At 39.3% G+C, this 18,732-nt stretch overlaps 1 protein-coding gene across 2 annotated transcripts in view; it reads left to right on the top strand.

The window, feature by feature from the left end:
* SLX4IP (SLX4 interacting protein) overlaps positions 1-18,732 on the top strand; it is a 324,078-nt gene that overhangs the window by 112,170 nt on the left and 193,176 nt on the right. For both annotated transcript variants that reach the window (XM_073628269.1, XM_073628272.1), the window contains 2 exons: positions 12,284-12,373; positions 17,398-17,521. In XM_073628269.1, the coding sequence (XP_073484370.1) occupies positions 12,284-12,373; positions 17,398-17,521 (214 nt within the window). The remainder of the gene's footprint in view (positions 1-12,283; positions 12,374-17,397; positions 17,522-18,732) is intronic.

The following is an 18,732-nucleotide window of genomic DNA, read 5'->3' as shown; positions in this document are numbered from 1 at the left end:
GGCGTATGGTCTGAGCACTGACAGGGTGACCCCCCGCCCCTTCAACCTCTGCAGCAATGCTGGCAGCACTCGTAATTTATTTCCCAAAAACAACCTCTGGATATGACGATGAGCTCGTGCACTCAACTTCTTTAGTCGACCATGGCGAGGCCTGTTCTGAGTGGAGCCTGTGCTGTTAAACTGCTGTATGGTCTTGGCCACCGTGCTGCAGCTCAGTTTCAAGGTCTTGGCAATCTTCTTATAGCCTAGGCCATCTTTATGTAGAGCAGTTCTTTTTTTCAGATCCTTAGTTCTTTACCATGAGGTGCCATGCTGAATTTCCAGTAACCAGTATGAGAGAGTGAGAGCGATAACACCAAATTTAACACACCTGCTCCCCATTCACACATGAGACCTTGTAACACTAACGAGGCACATGACATCGGGGAGGGAAAATGGCTAATTGGGCCCAATTTGGACATTTTCACTTAGGGGTGTACTCACTTTTGTTGCCAGCGGTTTAGACATTAATGGCTGTGTTGAGTTATTTTGAGGGGACAGCAAATTTACACTGTTATACAAGCTGTACACTCACTACTTTATATTGTAGCAAAGTGTCATTTCTTCAGTGTTGTCACATGAAAAGATATAATAAAATATTTACAAAAATGTGAGGGGTGTATTCACTTTTGTGAGATATTATATTTAAAGCATCAACAGTAAGTTTCTATACTGTTTCACATTCAGTAATACACGGTCTCACCCTGCTCTGCACATGCTTAGTTGCTCCCCGTTTTTAGGCACAGCTGAACCTGCTGGCAGCCTTAACACGGAATTATCTTATCCTATCCTTCACAGCCAAAGAATCTGCTTCTGTTTGATCTGCAACTGCCATGGTGCTGCACATGTGATCGGTTATTGATGCCAGCCTTTTGACAGTTTGGTTGAGGATACAAGCAAAGCAATCCCAACTTTCAAAGAATGTAACGTTTTTTTGAAACCGTTAAAACGATGGATTTAGTTCCACTTTATGATTTATTGCTGTTCAGGGGCTCTGAGCCTCAGCAAAATGGCAGCCTATAGCAAGAAGAAACAGGAGCAATGCTTGAGGCAATTTACAGCACACACTCATTTTGGTAGCATAGTTATTACAGTGGAATTTATGTTTCTTGCTAAAGAAAATTACTTTTCATCAAGTTGTTATGGGTAAAATTCCACTTTAAGTGTAACTAAGCCCAACTATGTAACTGTTTTCCAAAGCAGGTACATTCAAGGCATGCCTTGAATGACAACTATCACACCTGCTTTTGCTCTCAAAAAAAAGTCAAGCCATCAAGTGGCTGGTGTCATAACTGATCACATGTGTAGCACCAATGCAAATGCAGAGGCTGAGATGTCTGCTTCCTTGGCTATAAGAACTACCTTTTTTCCACCGATTACTTTCAGACTTTTAGACTTCACCTGATGGTATATAAAAGCTTGAATCTGATTGGTGGCTATAGGCAGTACAGTTATCCTATTTTTTTTAATCCGGCCCCTCTCTGGAACCTGCAATGTGCCCTAATAAGTGTGGACTTATATTGCGCGACAAGTTAGCTAGTGATCAGAAACATGGCCTAGTGTGAAAAATTCTTTAAAGAATTGCCATACATGTACAGATTTGCAATCCACATTCACAAATGTATAACAGAGAATAAAAATTATAATTGAAATCATCTGCATTGCTGTCAGTTATTGAGCACAAAAAAATTAGTTTGAGCAATCAGACTTAAATCAATAAAATTCTGTCATGCCCAAACGATGCAGTAGGGTTGAAGAGCATTCTAAATTGATCGACTGGAAGATCTCTGGATCATTAGCTCAATTACAGCAGATTGTGGCTTCCTATAAATGGAAATAGTGGTATGCAGACCTCAAATCTTAGATAACAGAAAAGTGAGATAATTTGCTTGTATTTTGTGTTTAGGCTGTCTTGTGACTTCTAGGCAATGGCTGGGAGCAGAGTCTTCCTATTCAGGGATAAAAGCTTTGCCTAAAATAGTTCACCAAAGATAAGATGTGGTAAGTCTTTAGTAGCCCTATCAGCTGTGAGTGACAATGTAGACATGTTACGTCTCTTAGTTAGTTGTGAAGAACACCTAGCATGGTGACATTTTTACTGATTATACACTAACATCGCATTGCACTCAGTGATAAAAAAAAGTGGTTCTTGGTGTGCTAATCCAGACTTTTAAGGTTGTTGCCAGTGTTTTATAGCAAACAACTTTGGGTAGATTCCATGTGCCTAGGGCAATAAAGTAGGTGTAGCGCTGTGCTGATAATCTGCTCACCATGCCTTGTTTTTCTGTCACCCTTACGTATACATTTTTTTTTAGGTTCATGATGTTCTGTTTGTTTGTACAGTGTCGTTAAAGTAGAACTATAGGCAACACTTTTGTTTTCATTTTGGATAGCGCAAGGGAGGGTTATAACCCCTGTCAGATTTTTTTTCGCCATCTGTGTCCCATTACGAAGATCTACCCTCACTGCCTGTCCTATAGCCAAACAGGAAGTGATCCCTGCAAACTTCCTTTAGGGACCCCCAGGTTACTGGAACTATTATCCCCATTGGAAGAGTTCCCCTATATTACTTTTCTGGGGACAACTCAAAATTTGGGGTTTCTTTTCTTTCACTTTTAAAGCGGAGTTCCAGCCAAATTTTGAACAATATCTGTATGTATTCTCTTCCTTGCCTAGATGCTGACATGCCATTTAAAAAAAATTTAATCGCCGTAATTACCTTTTATTTTTCTATTCTTCTTTGCACTTCCTGGTTCTCCTCCCGTGGGAGTAGTTGTGTTTCTAGCCTCTCCCAGACTCCTGGGAGCTAGTCTCAGGCTTCCCAGGATGCCACTGAGCATGTGCGGGAACGAGCGGTGAATGCTGGGAGCACAGCATTCACCACATCCAGGAAATAAATGCTTGTGGGCTTCAAATGCCCACAATGAAGATGGAAACCGCTTGCAGTGAATAACATAAGTTATTCTTTCCGACGAAATCTGACACAGGCGGACATATTACACACAATATGTGAGTATGTAATGCTGAGAAGAAAAGTTTGTGAATGAACTCAAAAAAAAAAAAAACGATAGATAGGTGGACCCCCGCTTTAATGATAATGGTAAAAAAGGACAAATAGGATGAATCTCCTTAACGGGGGCACAGACAGCAGTAAAAACTGACAGGTGTTCTAATCCCTCTCCACTTCATCCAAAACTTAAAAAAAATTTGCCTTTAGTTATACTTTAAGTTCTCCTCAATACTTTTACCATTCATTGTCCACAATATATATATTTCTGATTTTTATGCCTCCGCTCACATGTTAAAATGCGTATTCCCCTTCAAAAAATAATTTTTAACCTCTTGCCGACCTGCTCACAGTAGATGTATGTTGCTGTTGCTGGTTTGGTGGCCCCCTGCTGACCCGTGCAGTGATTGGACACAGTGCATGTTTTTCAGCAGAGTTTTGTGTTCCTATTTAATGCAGCATACATTACATACATTGGACTTGTTAGGCACACGGTTAACCCCTTGATTTCCCCTTGATGTTAACCCCTTCTCTGCCAGTTCCATCAGTACAGTACTATCACTGATCACTGTATTAGTGTCATTAGTGACATCAGTGTCAGTTAGCAGTCCTCCCAGCCAGTGTCAGTTAGTGCTAGATTGCCTGCCATGCTATCACAGTCCCAAAAAACGCAGTTTGGCTTTTACCAAAGACAAGTAGCAGAATATATTTTGGCATAAATTTAAGAAATGTTATTTTACTGGATATGTTTTATAACGGTAGAAAAAAATAATGGGGGATTTTTTTCTAAATTTTTGGTATTTTTTCATTTATGTAATAAAAAATAAAAAACCCAGTGGTGATCACATCTGTTTACATCTTGCCGTACCACTCAAGAAGCCACTCTTGGCCACGACCTGGAAGTAGACAGCGACATACCAGTACATCGCTTTGCCTACAGCAGTCTCCCGTCCGCAGTACAATGCGGGCTGTCGTTAAGTGGTTACTCAAGATGACAATAGCCAGAAATGTTACGGGGGTGTTTTTCAAAGTGATTTCTCAACAAAATAAAACATGGAGACATGAATGGATGGGGAAGCTTTGAATATTAAAAATTTATTTGAATAGTGTTTTTGGTTTGTGGTGCTCAGATGCAATGAAGTAAAGATCCCTTTTAAAGAGTAACTGAACTCTGTACATTTTAGCCAAAAACAGGCAGAGGGCAAAGGACCAGTCACCAGTAGAGTTGGACAAATGGTTCGGGCTGAGGAAAGTTAAGCCCAAACATTGCCTGTTTGCCCATTCGAACACCCAAATTTGCAGGTCATCAGCTGTCAATGGGGGTCCAGGTACTGCCCTGGGGGACATATATCAATGCAAAAAAATGTTTTAAAAAAAGATTTTTACGGGATCAGTGATTTTAATGATGCTTAAAGTGCAACAATAAAAATGAAACATTCCTTTAAATATAGTGCCTGGGGAGGTCCCCTCAGTCTGCCTGTAAAGTGGGGAATCTGTACTGTGGATAGAACCTACTGCAGCAAAAATTACATTTCTAAAGAAAAAAAAAATGAGGCAAATCACATTTAAATTTCCGGCAATACAATACCATTGCCAGCATTTTTATTGTTGCACTTTAAGCATAATTAAAATCACTGTTCCTGTAAAAACAATCTTTTTAAAACATTTTTTTGCATTGGTACATGTCCCCCAGAGCAGTACTGGACCACATACCCTTTTTATGGCCAATAACTTGCATATAAGTCTTCAAAATGGGGACTTTTGATTTTTCAAATTCGGGTCCCATAGAATTTAATAGGGTTCACTGTCCGAACTTTTTCTCTGTTCGAGAGTTCTGGTGCGAACCTAACGGGGGGGTGTTTGGCCCATCTCTAGTCACCAGTATTGTCTGCGGTTTCCCTGCAGCTGATCTTTCCCCATCACTAACTTACCATGCCTTGTTCTGCATTATGTCTCTGTGTAGAGGTGGCCATTTGGTAGAGGGAGAGTTTTGCTTCCTCAGGTAAGAGCCTCCAGCAAGGAGAACAGTGAGCAGCAAAGCAGTGACATCACCAATTTTCATTATAAATTTCTTGAGACTAGCAGTCCAGGGCAGCATGGCCTTAGATTCACACTGCAGATATACAACAGGTGTGTGTAGGCACACACACTAGAAAGTGCACTGCTGGTTTTAAGAGGAATTCTAGCAAAAAGGTACATTTTCAGGGTACTACTTAGACACAAATACCATTCTTAGGTATTATTATTATACAGGATTAATATAGCGCCAACAGTTTGACAGGTATTCTCTGTAACCTAGCAAATATCCACTTTTCACAATCTTGTGGGATTTTGGAGTGAAGCCTACTATACATAGCTAGAATGTAAGCCATTCCTGCTGAATTGGGTACAATTTGAGCTGTGGGTGGCCCTGTCGGCACCACCAGGCTCCACACACTTCCAAGCATCAGGGTGAAAATTCAGAAGCAGTCACTGTTTGGGTATTCAAATAGTAAAAAAAAATACAAATTAATAGTACAGCGCTACATTTTAAATTTACAATGTTAAATAATGAATACTCACAGTGAACCGGTGCTAAATCTCTGGTGCTCACAGGGAAAATCCCTCAATCCATGCTGTTTAGCATGGATGGGAGTGATCTAATGGGCTGAACTGGAGAAATGTATACCTAGCTCAAGTTTAAATAAAAGAGAGCCAAAATGTGGGCATCGATTGCTGTGGTCTCTGTTAAGTTAGCCCATTTTGCTGTTGACATCCTTTTTTATATATTAAATGTTTATTTGTGAAACTAAGATTGGAGATTTATAATGCATATGTAAAACAACAGTTTAAAAACTTTATAAACATTAAGATGAAAGCCAAAAATTCACTCAAAATCATTTATTTTTCCCTTAAAGTGCATGTTGTAAAGTCCTGTAATATCTGTATTTGGATATTGCTGCCTTCAATTTCAGTATACTTGTTCATCTTTTATGTCTATTTTTTAACTCGGTTGTTTTGATATTATACCAAATGTCTTTGAATGAGAAACATTTGTTAAGAATACTTATCAAAACCTTTTGCATACTGTGGTTAATTATTTAAAAAAAAATCTAAAACCCAAAAATATATTCACATTTCATTCTTTGTCTGGTATTATCATCAACATTCCCTTCTCAGGATTCTTCTGCTTCATCTTGGCGTTCTCAGTATAAAATAACACCGCAAAAGCCACCGCATTAATCTTTTGTGGCAACGCCAACCTATATCTGTTGATAGTGATTCCTTGGTTGGGCTGCAATGTCATTCAAACCTGTCTGGCAGATTTTAAAAGGTAAATAAATATATTAAGGAAAATGCAGCCCAATGTAATGATGATCATACAAGTGCTGAAATCCCTGGATGCAATATTATATGTCCTTTCTGAACACTAAAATGTGCTGTGTTGGTATATGCAGGATCAGCCATTCACAGGCCTCCACGCATGCTTCAGGCATATTAATGGCATGTGTTTCTCTCCCAGAGTTCATAAATCTCATTTTTTTTAGAAACATCTTGGTCTCTTGTTAGCCGCTTCATTTTAGCTCTAAAGCAGGCAAGGCAAACTTGCAGCCCACAGACACCTTCTGTGTGGCCCCCTGAAATTCTCTGCTGTCACTGAAATTTTTCTTTGCTCATTGAAGGTGATAGGAGACGGAGAGGCTGTCGCTCCAGGCAGAGTGACAGTCAGAGGCATCTCCCAGGTAGTGGGCTGGCAGAAGATGCATAACATCTGGGGCTCTTAAGTGACAGTAGAGGGGCCTATAGCAAAGCGTAAAGAGGCTCTCTAAAGGCAAGGAGATACGAGAATGACACATAGATGGTTAGCAGGCAGGGAGAAACTGGAGTGGCTGCAGGACTGTCCGAATGTGGTAGCAACAGCAGCATTGAGGTTGGCACAGAAGAAGGTGGTGGGCCACCTCAGCAGATTCCAACCTTAAAGCTTCCTTAGCCGGTTTAGTAAAAGTTTATTAAATATGTTTTAATATCCATTAATATCTGTCAAAGTGTGGCCCATATAATAAGGTGCCATTTCTTTTAAGGCCTATCCTTGGGCTTAAGCTTGACATGCCTACTTTAAAGGCATATATCTTTGCCACCTGTGAACATTATTTTTGCAGGCGTGTTATGTATAAGCAAACATATGTAGAGAAAGGCGCTTCTAAGTGTAGTAAGTCAGCGATTTTATTGGAAAGCATTGGTTAAAAACACTTACAGGATATTGAAGCAAATAGGCTCATCAATCTATGGGGGGCTCCTGGGATGGTATTTCCTGTCCCTGTGCTGACCAACAGCTGCAGACATGAGGGGCTTGAAAGAGCAAGGTGACCGCCACACTTCCGAAACCACGGTGGACCACAAGGGGCGGAAGTGACATCAGCAAGGGGGCGGTGACGCATTTTGGAGCATGCTCAGAAGCTGCTTCTTCAAAACCTATGCCCCAGTGTAATGAGCCGACTTTTGAATGGAAGGGGGTCGGGGGCAGGTGTTATGTATAAGCAGCACCTATCAAGAAGTTGGCTCTTTCTGTGATGGTAGAGTTAGGTGCAGGAACTTTCCAGGGGGTGCATTATCTGAATCCTATCTGATTGTGCCTGTTGCCTTATACAACTCTGTTGATAGGAGAAGAGGTTCCATTCAGAGTTTATTTTATACAGTACCTCTTGACACCATAGGCCCCTTTGTGGTGTGCTTCTCCCACTAAGTCAGCTAAGCTACTCTTAGGCCTTATGCACACTAGGCATAAAACATGTTGCTTATACAGGCGTTTGACATTTTTTGACTTTGACATTTTTTCTTTCAACCTGTAGAAGCAACTCTAGGTTAGCCTATGTGCCCATGCGCATTTGGCCGTTTACAGGCATATTTGTATAGGAGCGTTTACAGGCTGAAGAGAAAACAAGTACAAGTACCTTCTTGAAATGAGCTTTTGACCAGAAAAACCATTTGACGAGCCTTGAGGCACATCAAGAATTTTTAAGTATACTGTTTTTTGTAGTATTTTGGGGAAGAATGCTTAAAAACGCAACGTGCAAAGCAAGCCTAAATGCGGGTACAGGATTCTCTATAGGAACATTTTTTCTGCTGCTTTTTTCTGCCAGCAGTTCTGGCATTTTCTTCTGCTGCCTAGTGTGCATGGACCCTTAAGCTGGTTTTGCAAGTGTTTTTTGTCAAAAATGCAAAGCAAGTAAAGACATAAAATGGTGGTTTTCGACAGTGGCCACAAAGAAATGGGTTCATAACTGTCCTGATCAAACATGATGGAAAAATCTGATGGCTTTCCAAAAAAATTGCTGTATTTTTTTTCCCCCATCTTGACCCTTTTCACCTTTCAAGTTAGTCTTTTAAAAACTTGTATTGAAGCTATCCATTTATAACGCAGTTTTGACGTCACTTCATTGCATTCTGATGGTTATTCGAACTTGTGGCTTGGTTTGTGACAAATAATTCTGGTTTATGATTAAATTGATTCATGTATGGCCAGCCTTAGTAGCAAAATAACATAATCAAACCCTAGCCATTTGGTAGACATGGAAACTGAGGGTGGGGAGGCTAAAAAACTGTTTGCCTTAGAGACCATTAGCAAATTGACAGCCTGTGCTGCTGGCAGTTCGGGACTACATGTTGCAGACCCAGGGCAGGTGAGCTGTTGGTACATAGTACATCGTTCCACTAGCAAATATGCTCAGACTGTAGAGAAGCTTTGACGAGGATCCAGTGGGATTTCACTTGCAGGCATGGCGGTATTCTGAAATAATTTTATTGTACGTGGCAATTGGACAGCAATATTCTATGTAGGCGGCTATGTGCTGCCCTAGGCCCACAGTCTTTGTTGCCTATAAAGAAACCTGACATTCCTTCTAGAGTCACTAAACCAATGTTATCCATATTTCCCATTTTAAGTTGACCCATCAGTTTTATCGAGTTCAGGAATAAAAAGGTGCACTGGTAAATGCTATTAAACAAAAAGGGTCATGTACCATGATGGACCGCGCACAGTTTTTATCTTATTTGTTGCAACCTGGTCTTTAGCTCAGCGTGTATGAACAGGCTTGCGTGCTCCAAAATACATTCTGTCTCAAGCTACTTTATTAGCAATATGAAATGCTGTAAAAACAGAAAATAGTTCCTCCATAAAAAGTCCTGCGGTGTCATTCTTGACAAAAACACTTTGGGGAACTGACATGTTTCCCATGTGAAACAGATACATTACCATCAGCTATACATCACTGAATGAAGGCTCATAAGTTAAGTTGAACGATTTGTCAGTCTATTTCCAAAGTGGCCACATTCTTTTGGTAAACTGCAGAGGCACATACTGAAAAAATCTCACGTTCGTTAACTACATGTAACAAGACTTTAAATGATTGATGGGTATCCATGATTTTAGACCTGTAAGCTGTGGTGAAAGCAAGAAGACTAATCTTTTTTTCTACATGACTGGCAAATGTATGATTGCTGGGACACATGCCCGCTACTAACTCTATAAGATGAGCATAACCTCAGGTGGGTTTTATTCATTTGATTTGGACCTACCTAGATATAATCATTTCCTGGGATCAGATGATTGCCATGCTTGCATCCTTATTATCTATTTCTGTACCCTAGAAATATGTATTTTTGGTATTCTAAAAGAGGACGCATGGCCTTGATTCACCAGAAATTTTCTGAAGGAAATTCTGTTTATGGCACTTAAGGCAATAGCCATTAAGTATAACCCAGAAAAATATCTGCACTTTGTGTCAAAGTCACCAATGAGACTGCTACAAACCCACACTATCTGAATACAGGATATGTCCAAAAATAAAGACTAATAAAAAGGTGTGCTGTTTCTTTAAGACCTCTTAAAAAGTGTTAATGTGCATTAAATGCTTAGTTCATGTTTATACAGTGCCCATGTGCAATTGCCCAATTCATATATATTGAAACGTTATTTACATAATTCTTAAAATGCTTTGTGCATATCCTAAATCCATGTATATTCATAATTTATACTTCAAAAAATGAAATAAATTAAAGTCCACCCTAATTCATTTAGTGGGGAGCAAATCAGTGCCATGAACTTAATATTATATCAGCACCTCCTTTTAAGCGACTTCACTGGTAGAGGTTGATGACACACAAGGAGGTGCTGATATAATATTAAAGTGTTACTAAACCCACAACAGTAGGGTCTCTCTCATCAAGGCCAGATAAGACACAGTGAGGGTAGTACTGCTGCACATGCTCAGTTTGGTCTCTATTGCTGGAGAGAATATTTCCTGTTCCTTTTTGAGCTTAGCTTTTCAGGTCACATGATAGTCACATCACTAATTTTAGCATGTATACAGATCCTAAATGACAGCCCAGTCCCTCCCTCCTCCATGCCCAGTAACTAAAAAAGAACATGGAGGGATGTCACATCTTGATTCATGGATGATCCGCCTCCCATAACAGCATGAGGACACAGGCTATAGTGGAAATCTCCTCCTACCTGAACACTCGGCACTCAGGCAGACCCTGCAGTTTATCACGTGACTGTGGTATACAGATCAGTCAAAAAGTTATATAGTGGCAGTATTTTAATGTAAAAAGATTTATAAGCTGTGGGCACTGGGGAGGAGGGGGTAGGGGGCAGATGAACAATTTTTATATTATTGGGTTTAGTAACACAGTAAGTTCACTGCATCGGTTTGCTCCCCACTATGTGAATTTGGATGGACTTTTATTTATTTATTTTGGCCCTGGTTTGATGTATACATTATGAGTTTTGATGGATTTACACATCTTTTTGTGTAATGATTTGCACAAAGCACTTTAGAAATTTTGTAAATATAGGTTCATTACGTATGAATTGGGCAATTGCACATGAGCACTCTATAATATTTATGAATTGAGTATTTATTGCATGTTAGCACTTTTAGGAAGTCTTAAATTGTGCTTTGTGCATATCATTACACAAAACAATGTGTAAATCCAACCAAATTCATAATGTATACATCAAAGCAAGGCCTAAATAAATAAATAAAAGTCCATCCAAATTCATATAGTGAGGCGCAAACTGATGCCGTGGACTTAATATTATATCGGCACCTCCTTGTATGTCATCAACCTCCACCAGTTACAAGGAGGTGCTGATATAATAATAAAGTTTAAAATAGAAATGAAAGGCAAAACATTTGTGTATAGCTATAAATAAAACATTATAAATTCCTTTTACCTTTTTTTTTTATAAGTGATCACCTTCCCTCTGTTCTTAGCTGCATAAGAGCTGGGGGGAGGAGAAGCAGCACACTGAGCTTCCCAGTAAATAGCTGTGCAGCAGGGGTGTGCCAGGACAAGTCTGATCAGGAGGAGAGCATACTGAGTTCCCAGCATAGCTAGAGAACTGACCACGCTGTGCTCTCCTGCTTAGTGTGGTCAGCTTTTAATAGGAAGGTAGAGGAACTAGCAGTAACACCAAGGATTTCACATAAAGGATGCAAGACAAAGAACAGGATACTTTCTCATGCAAGTACATGGTACAGCAGGTACATATCAGGATTGTGAAGTGTTGGGGTAACAAACACTTTAGGTTCATGGCATTGGTTTGCTCCCCACTATATGAATTAGAATGGAGTTTTATTGAATTTTTGTGGTACTGGTTTGATGTATACATTATGAATTTGTATTGATTTATGATATGCACAAAGCATATGTCAATAATGTTTCATTATGTATGAATTGAGCACTGTCTAATATTTATAAATCAACTATTTAATGCACATTAGCACTTTAAAAAAGTCTTAAATAACCATTAAGTGGATAGCGTGGGAAGGCCCCAGACAGCTCTAGAAACATAAGTGTTAAATGCCTGCTTTACAAAGTGAAAAATGGAATTGTTACTCTATTGTTTCCTACGCTCTTAGTTTAGTTTATTTTTTTTAATAGCTTTTTAATTTTAATGTTTATCATTCTTAAATATAACATAGTAAACGTAGACCTAGATGTGCTATGGCAGCTTTATTGATTTTCCACTGCCTTTTAATTTTATGGCTTTAATTGAAAAGTTGGAGCCAGGTTGTGAACAGCCACTAAACAAATGATTTGCTGCTTCCAGCAGTGGGTCAAGTAATTTGATGTGCTCCTTTTGAGGTGGAAGCTTGAGGAGATTGTAGATGGTGGCTGCTTTTTTTTTTGTGTGTGTGTGCTGTACATGCGCCTTACAACATCCTAAAGATTTCATCCTTTGTCTTGCAGTGTGGGAACTTTGCTGTTCTGGTGGATCTTCATGTTTTGCCTCAAGGCACCAGTAAAGACACCAGCTGGTTTTCTGACCATGAGAAGGAGGTACAACAAAACCATTCTTACTTCAAAAGCCTCTAGCTGCAGGGAAGGAATTGGACTGGCCTGATTTGCTCAGATCTTATTTTCATTGTTACGTTGAGACTACTGTGAATTATAACTAACCTTTAACAGCTCCTAGGGGACTATTAGACATGTGTTCTGTTTCCTTCAGTTAATGACTTTTCTTTTGGTTAACTTTTTATTCTGGTCTTTGTCATAAATACATTATTTTTCTATCACTGCTATGCCCCATGCTTTTTTAACTAAGCTGTCATTGAATCAGAAATAAGTTTTTAATTTAATGTAACTCCATTTTAAGGCAGTTAATTTGTACAGCAATAGAAATTTTATAACTTGCATTATTTATACGTTCAAAAGAGTAAATTAAATAATAGGTGAAGGAACTAGTGAAGAAAAATATAGGTGGGGATAGTATTATATACCCTGACCTGTATTTTCCTTCTGTAAACTTTCAGCTTTAGGCTAGGACTATACGGACAGTTTTAATCTCTTGTTGCTTAGGGATTAACTACTTGTTGATGGTCGTCTCATCAGCAGCACATTGATTTTACTTCTATGCTAAGGAGGTGACTGGCAACAAGTGGTTAGATCTCTGTTGCAAGCTATAATATTAAAATCACCCCTTAGATATTTACAGTAAAAATCTTTAATAAAGTTATTGTTGGTCATATGACATAGGGCTATTGAGAACCCCCTCACGCACAGCACTGCAATGCAATATTTGTGTAATTTGCCATTCATTTTAAATGACACTTATGCACAAATCACCTGTGTTACCTTGCAACACAATACATATTGTGGGTTGCGGTTTGCTGCTGTGTAAAAAAAAAAAATATATTATTTTGCAACTTACTATTTTTTATTTGCACTAACATACAATTTTTCAGGACAAGCTTTAGAGGTATGTCCCCTTCTTCAAGGTCCAAGCAGTACATACCCCAAAAGCTTGTTCTGAAAAATTGTATGTTAATGAAAATAAAATATTGCAAACAGCACTCATTGTTTCTTGCACAAGTGCACTAATACAGCTACAATCACCTCAAGCATATTGCAGCTTACAAATTCTTATATGCAGTGTCTGCACTATTTTCTATTCTAGGCTTTAGTTTTAGTTTTACCTGTTGATTTAGCCAGTAAGTCTGTGTTTCTTTTCAACTTCTATTAACACAGGACTTCACTTAAAAACAGAACTTCCACTCATTACCCTCCTCCCTCCCTACTCTGCCACTATTATAAACTTTTTTTTTTTTTTGGGGGGGGGGGTTTGACAGGAACCTGCTTCCGCTTATGTTTTGTTATGCCCCATACACGCGGTCGGATTTTCCGACGGAAAATGTGTGATAGGACCTTGTTGTCGGAAAATCCGACCGTGTGTAGGCTCCATCACACATTTTCCATCGGAATTTCCGACACACAAAGTTTGAGAGCAGGATATAAAATTTTCCGACAACAAAATCTGTTGTCGGAAATTCCGATCGTGTGTACACAAATCCGACGCACAAAGTGCCACGCATGCTCAGAATAAATAAAGAGATAAAAGCTATTGGCCACTGCCCCGTTTATAGTCCCGACGTACGTGTTTTACGTCACCGCGTTTAGAACGATCGGATTTTCCGACAACTTTGTGTGACCGTGTGTATGCAAGACAAGTTTGAGCCAACATCCGTAGGAAAAAATCCATGGATTTTGTTGTTGGAATGTCCGAACAAAGTCCGACCGTGTGTACGGGGCATTAGAGTGGAAGCTCGCCCCCCACTCCCTACCCGCAAGCTTCTGGGACATGTCACAGGCCATAGGGCACTGCGGCACCATTCAGAAAGCACAGTGCATCTCGCCCATGTGCAATGGGGAGCTGCCTGTGAGCCAGCAGGAAGTCGCAGCCAGCTTCCCACACTCAAGATGGCAACGCTGGGGACCCGAAGACTGGTGAAGATGAGAGTGCTGGATGAATGGGCTGGTGAGTACCTGTTTATAAAATGTCAGCAGCTACAGAATTTTAATTTTTCTACAAATGACTGGAGTTTTAACAGACAAAGCTGTCCAGCAAAAGTGTAACAATTTTGCTTTGGAAGTGGGAATGGAAGTTCTGGTCCTACTGACGGAACACAATGCTGCATACTGTATGAGACTGGGTTCACACTGTTGTGCGGAGCTTGGTACAGAGAGTGACAATACAAGGTACACTTTTAATTCCGATGACAATGAAGGCAGAGGGGTTATAATTTGACAAGAAAAACCCCACAGACTTATATGTGCTTTTATAAGAAAAAAACAAAATGTTATTAAAAAAAAAACTAAACAAAAAACAAAACAAAACACCTATTGGTATGATTACTAATGCAGAGTAAGGTTTCTCCCAAGGAGTAGGAAAGGGGTCATTGTGTCCAGTAGATGTCCAGACATCAAGTCATAGATTTGGTAGAATAACTGTCAGGTCATTTGACTGTCTTCCCCCTGCAGCAGTATATGCTGACACTTTGATGATATTGCCACTGACTTCATAATCCATTTTAAGCTGTCAGTTTAACTGAGATAAGTAATTTGTTCTGGGTTGTAGGTTTAATGAACTGCTCTACAAAGGTGCACTAGTATTTGCCAGTAATTTGTATTGTTTTGTTAGTTTTGGCTAATTGACCACCCAGAGTAAAATTAGTTTTCATTACAAATATTTTCAGTTTACATTGTTGACCATCTACAGATTCACGGATGTCATTATTTACTCCAGCTGCCTTCTTTAAACAGAAGCTATCCTCATATATCCACTTATTTCACAGCCTAAAACAAAGATTAAGGATGACCGACCAAGGATGCTGATTATTTGTAGGTGAACAATAGGGTCTGAGTTTGATTTTCTTAGCCAGCTTAGGCATATTTGCTAAAGATAAGAGCAGCCCCTACAATGTGGGAACATTTCTTGCCCCGTGTACAAACATGCATCATAGGAAATATACAAATGTATATTCATTCCCTGCAATGTTGAAGATGAAAATTTGATGCTTGGTAAATTTAGTATCTATTCGTATTTATTTTATTAACAAACTAACACATGCTGCATGCTAATAAAGAGAATTGTTTGCACAAAGCTGTAGTTGCTTGCTGTGGCTGCTCCATTTTACCCAAATTAATTTTTTTTGGAGTGTACATGATAAGCTTTATTGGCTAACTTAAAGCATGTAGCTGAAACTAGCTGAAACTGTTCTTTGTTTATGTTTTTTTGGGGTTTTTTGGTTTGGGAGTGTGGAGAAAAATTAGATGTCTGGAAGTGAGGGGAAATCCCACATCTTTGAGTTGGTACTCGAAAAAGAACTAAGGGGAAATCTTAAATAGGGAAATCTGTATAAAAGGGGAATTTCTGTCATTTTGTAGAAAAAATATTTTGGGTATTGATATACTTTACTACAACTCAAGATGTAAGCCTTCATAAGGCCTGCCAAAGAATCATAATGTGTTTTCCTAATGATATGTTGATACTTTACAGCTCTAGGCTTGCCAAAACCCTCTTAGAGCTACCCATGTGGGTTTTTGGTCCATTTGCATGACGTCCCTTGTCCTTTAAAAAATTCTTCTACAGTGAGGGGTTCCACACCGTCCTCCTAAGAATCCAGGGCAGCCTGATTAAAGAGGTCTGGGGCTGGATCGAAGAGTGGCAAGTCTGTGGGAGGCAGTGCTAGAGAGAGAGAAAATATTGCAGTTTTTTTTAAATGTTTTTATTTTTTACAGTTGCTGGGATTTTGTTTCATTTACATTAGTGATAAAAATCGGGAAAATCGTTTTCCAAAGTTGAGTCTGTAAATCATAATTATTGCTCACTCCCCAGTAATGGAGTGATCCTTTAACCACACTTTATATATAGTACTGATGAGACAGACCAGCAAAAAGATAATGGTAATCAGGATTAATAGACCTTTAAAAACATAAACATTTTATTAGTTTTTCTTTTCCAATGTTTTTATTGAAATCAAATTTTAACAGATAACAAGGTTCACATTGATACAGGTTTTATGTCAACAGTAATATTACAATAGTGAATCTCAAATTAGCGTGAATGGCTCATTATATAACTGTGCTAAGGCACCTAAGACGCCTAACACACATAGAAGATATTACAGTGAAATTCCCTGAAGAGGGACTGTCATGTGATGTAGTTCAATTTCCCAACTTGGGGTTATAACAGAAAACTTAGGTATTAAGTATACTCTTTCAAGCTCCCTTAATCCTGATTACCATTATTTTTGTGATGGTCTATCCCAGTGGCCTCCAAATTGTGGCCCGGGGGCCAGATGTTGCCCTTTCCTTGCTTTTATATGGCCCTTGGAGCACTATTTCATCCACTGACACCAACAATTGTGCATGTGTCCTCCCACTGACACCAACAATTGGGCATATGTCCTCCCAATAACACCAATTAAGGGGCACAATTCCTCCTAATGACACTAATGATGGGGCACTATTCCTATCACTGACACCAACGATGAGGCATTGTTTACTCCCACTGGCCTCAGCCCGACCCGTACGGAGTCTGAAGCACAGTATACTGGCCCTTTGTTTAGAAAGTTTGGAGACCCCTAGTCTATGCCCTCACTATTATAGATTTTATAGGATTTGCCTAACATGGGCTTCAAGCTAGCCAATAAGTGTTATTGCTAACACTCCTAACTTTTTGCATTGTCTCAGTGTAAATTACTTCTGATCCAAGTATTGACAGATCCTGCAAGGCCCATGGCACAATAGTTATCTTGAGAAACTACAGTACTTACCTGCCGGTTGTTGGTCAGCTGCTTCTTCCTCATGAGGGATATTTTTCAGGCCAGTGCAGTAGTGTTCCATTTAGCAATCCTGTTTCTGGTGAGTTGTCAGCAGTGACAGGATTGATAGTCTTGACATGAGCTTAAAACTGATGTGGCCTCCTAAACATTGTATTTAAAAAAAAATTGTTTTTATGGTCACATCTGTATTTGTATTATCTATGTTATTTACCATATTTGTGTGATCATTGTTCTTTTCAGGAAGTCTGTACATTACTGAGAGACACAATTGATTCCAGAGTGAGACATCATATTGAAAGCCGCAGACAGCAGGGTCAGGTGAAGCTTAAAGAGTACACACAGGCCAGTCCATTGTTTCTGAAAGGTGAGTGCTCATCTGTTACATTACAACAGGAAATTGTCATTGTTCTCAATACCTCTTCAGTGTTTTCTATAATGATTATTGCATGCTGTTAAAATGCATATGTTTATTAAGACAACTCGGCTCTGCAGTAGTGCATAAATATTCCTGGCCATATAATATCTGGATGGCTTAAAATGGTATTAATTTCAATTTATTTGAAGTCCCTTTTAAAGGATAAAGTATAATATTAGCATACCCTAAAAGACTCCTAGATTAAGTGATGTACATTTTAACTATTTGGGCTATCCTTATACATGATACCCCTGTCACTTAATCTGGCCAAAAAGAATTGTATTTATATATATATACAGTATGTCTGTGGACACTTTGCAACTTCTGTGGAAACCATCTTGGCAGCTGATTCCTGAAGAAAAATTGGAGTTTTAGTACTTGGGGTTGGCTCAGGGCTTAAAGTATGCAAGCTTGCCCCAAAATGAACATGCTTGTTAACATAAAGATGCCTTATAAGAAAGATATTTCAACAATCTGACCTTCCAAGCTCCATATCATGCCTTTGACTAGACCTAATTTACCCCTAGACATTGATGATTTATATCTGCTTATGAATTTGAGTGCGGTTGGTTGAAAGATGCTACCTTCATACCCTGGCAAACAACCCATAACTATATCCATTCAAAAGACATATTTGAAATAGTTCAGTTGTGCAAGAATGTCTGATTACCATCTTAAAATAAGTTTCCACTCATCTGGCACCCACCTGTTTGGGGCCCTTTGGGGGTGCATGCTACAACATCTATCCACATTAGGATGTTCACGCTATATGCTACAATGCCCTTTAAAAAAAAAAAACTACCAAGTCCCCAATAAAAAAAACAGCATGAAGAAAACGTGTTACAGTATTGTCCTCACACTTCACGTTACCCCCCGCGGTAGTGTCCTTTGCCCCCCCCCCACACACAGTAGTGTCCTTTGCCCCTCCATAGCAGTGTCCTCTGCTTGCCTAAAAATAGCTTCTTCTGTGGTTGCAACAGCACCTTGGTCCTCTCTTTGATGTTTGATCACTTTGGTCTTCACTTTGATGTTTGATCACTTTGGCCTTCACTTTAATGTTTGATCACTTTGGCCTTCATTTTGATGTTTGAACACTTTGGTCTTCACTTCCACGTTTGACCACTTTGGTCTTCACTTCCACATTTGACCACTTTGGTCTT

This window comes from Aquarana catesbeiana, linkage group LG04 (assembly GCF_042186555.1).
Source record: "Aquarana catesbeiana isolate 2022-GZ linkage group LG04, ASM4218655v1, whole genome shotgun sequence".
In the NCBI taxonomy this organism is placed as follows: domain Eukaryota; kingdom Metazoa; phylum Chordata; class Amphibia; order Anura; family Ranidae; genus Aquarana; species Aquarana catesbeiana.
The sequence above is the reverse complement of the archived record's forward strand: the minus strand, read 5'-3'. Positions and strand labels throughout refer to the sequence as shown.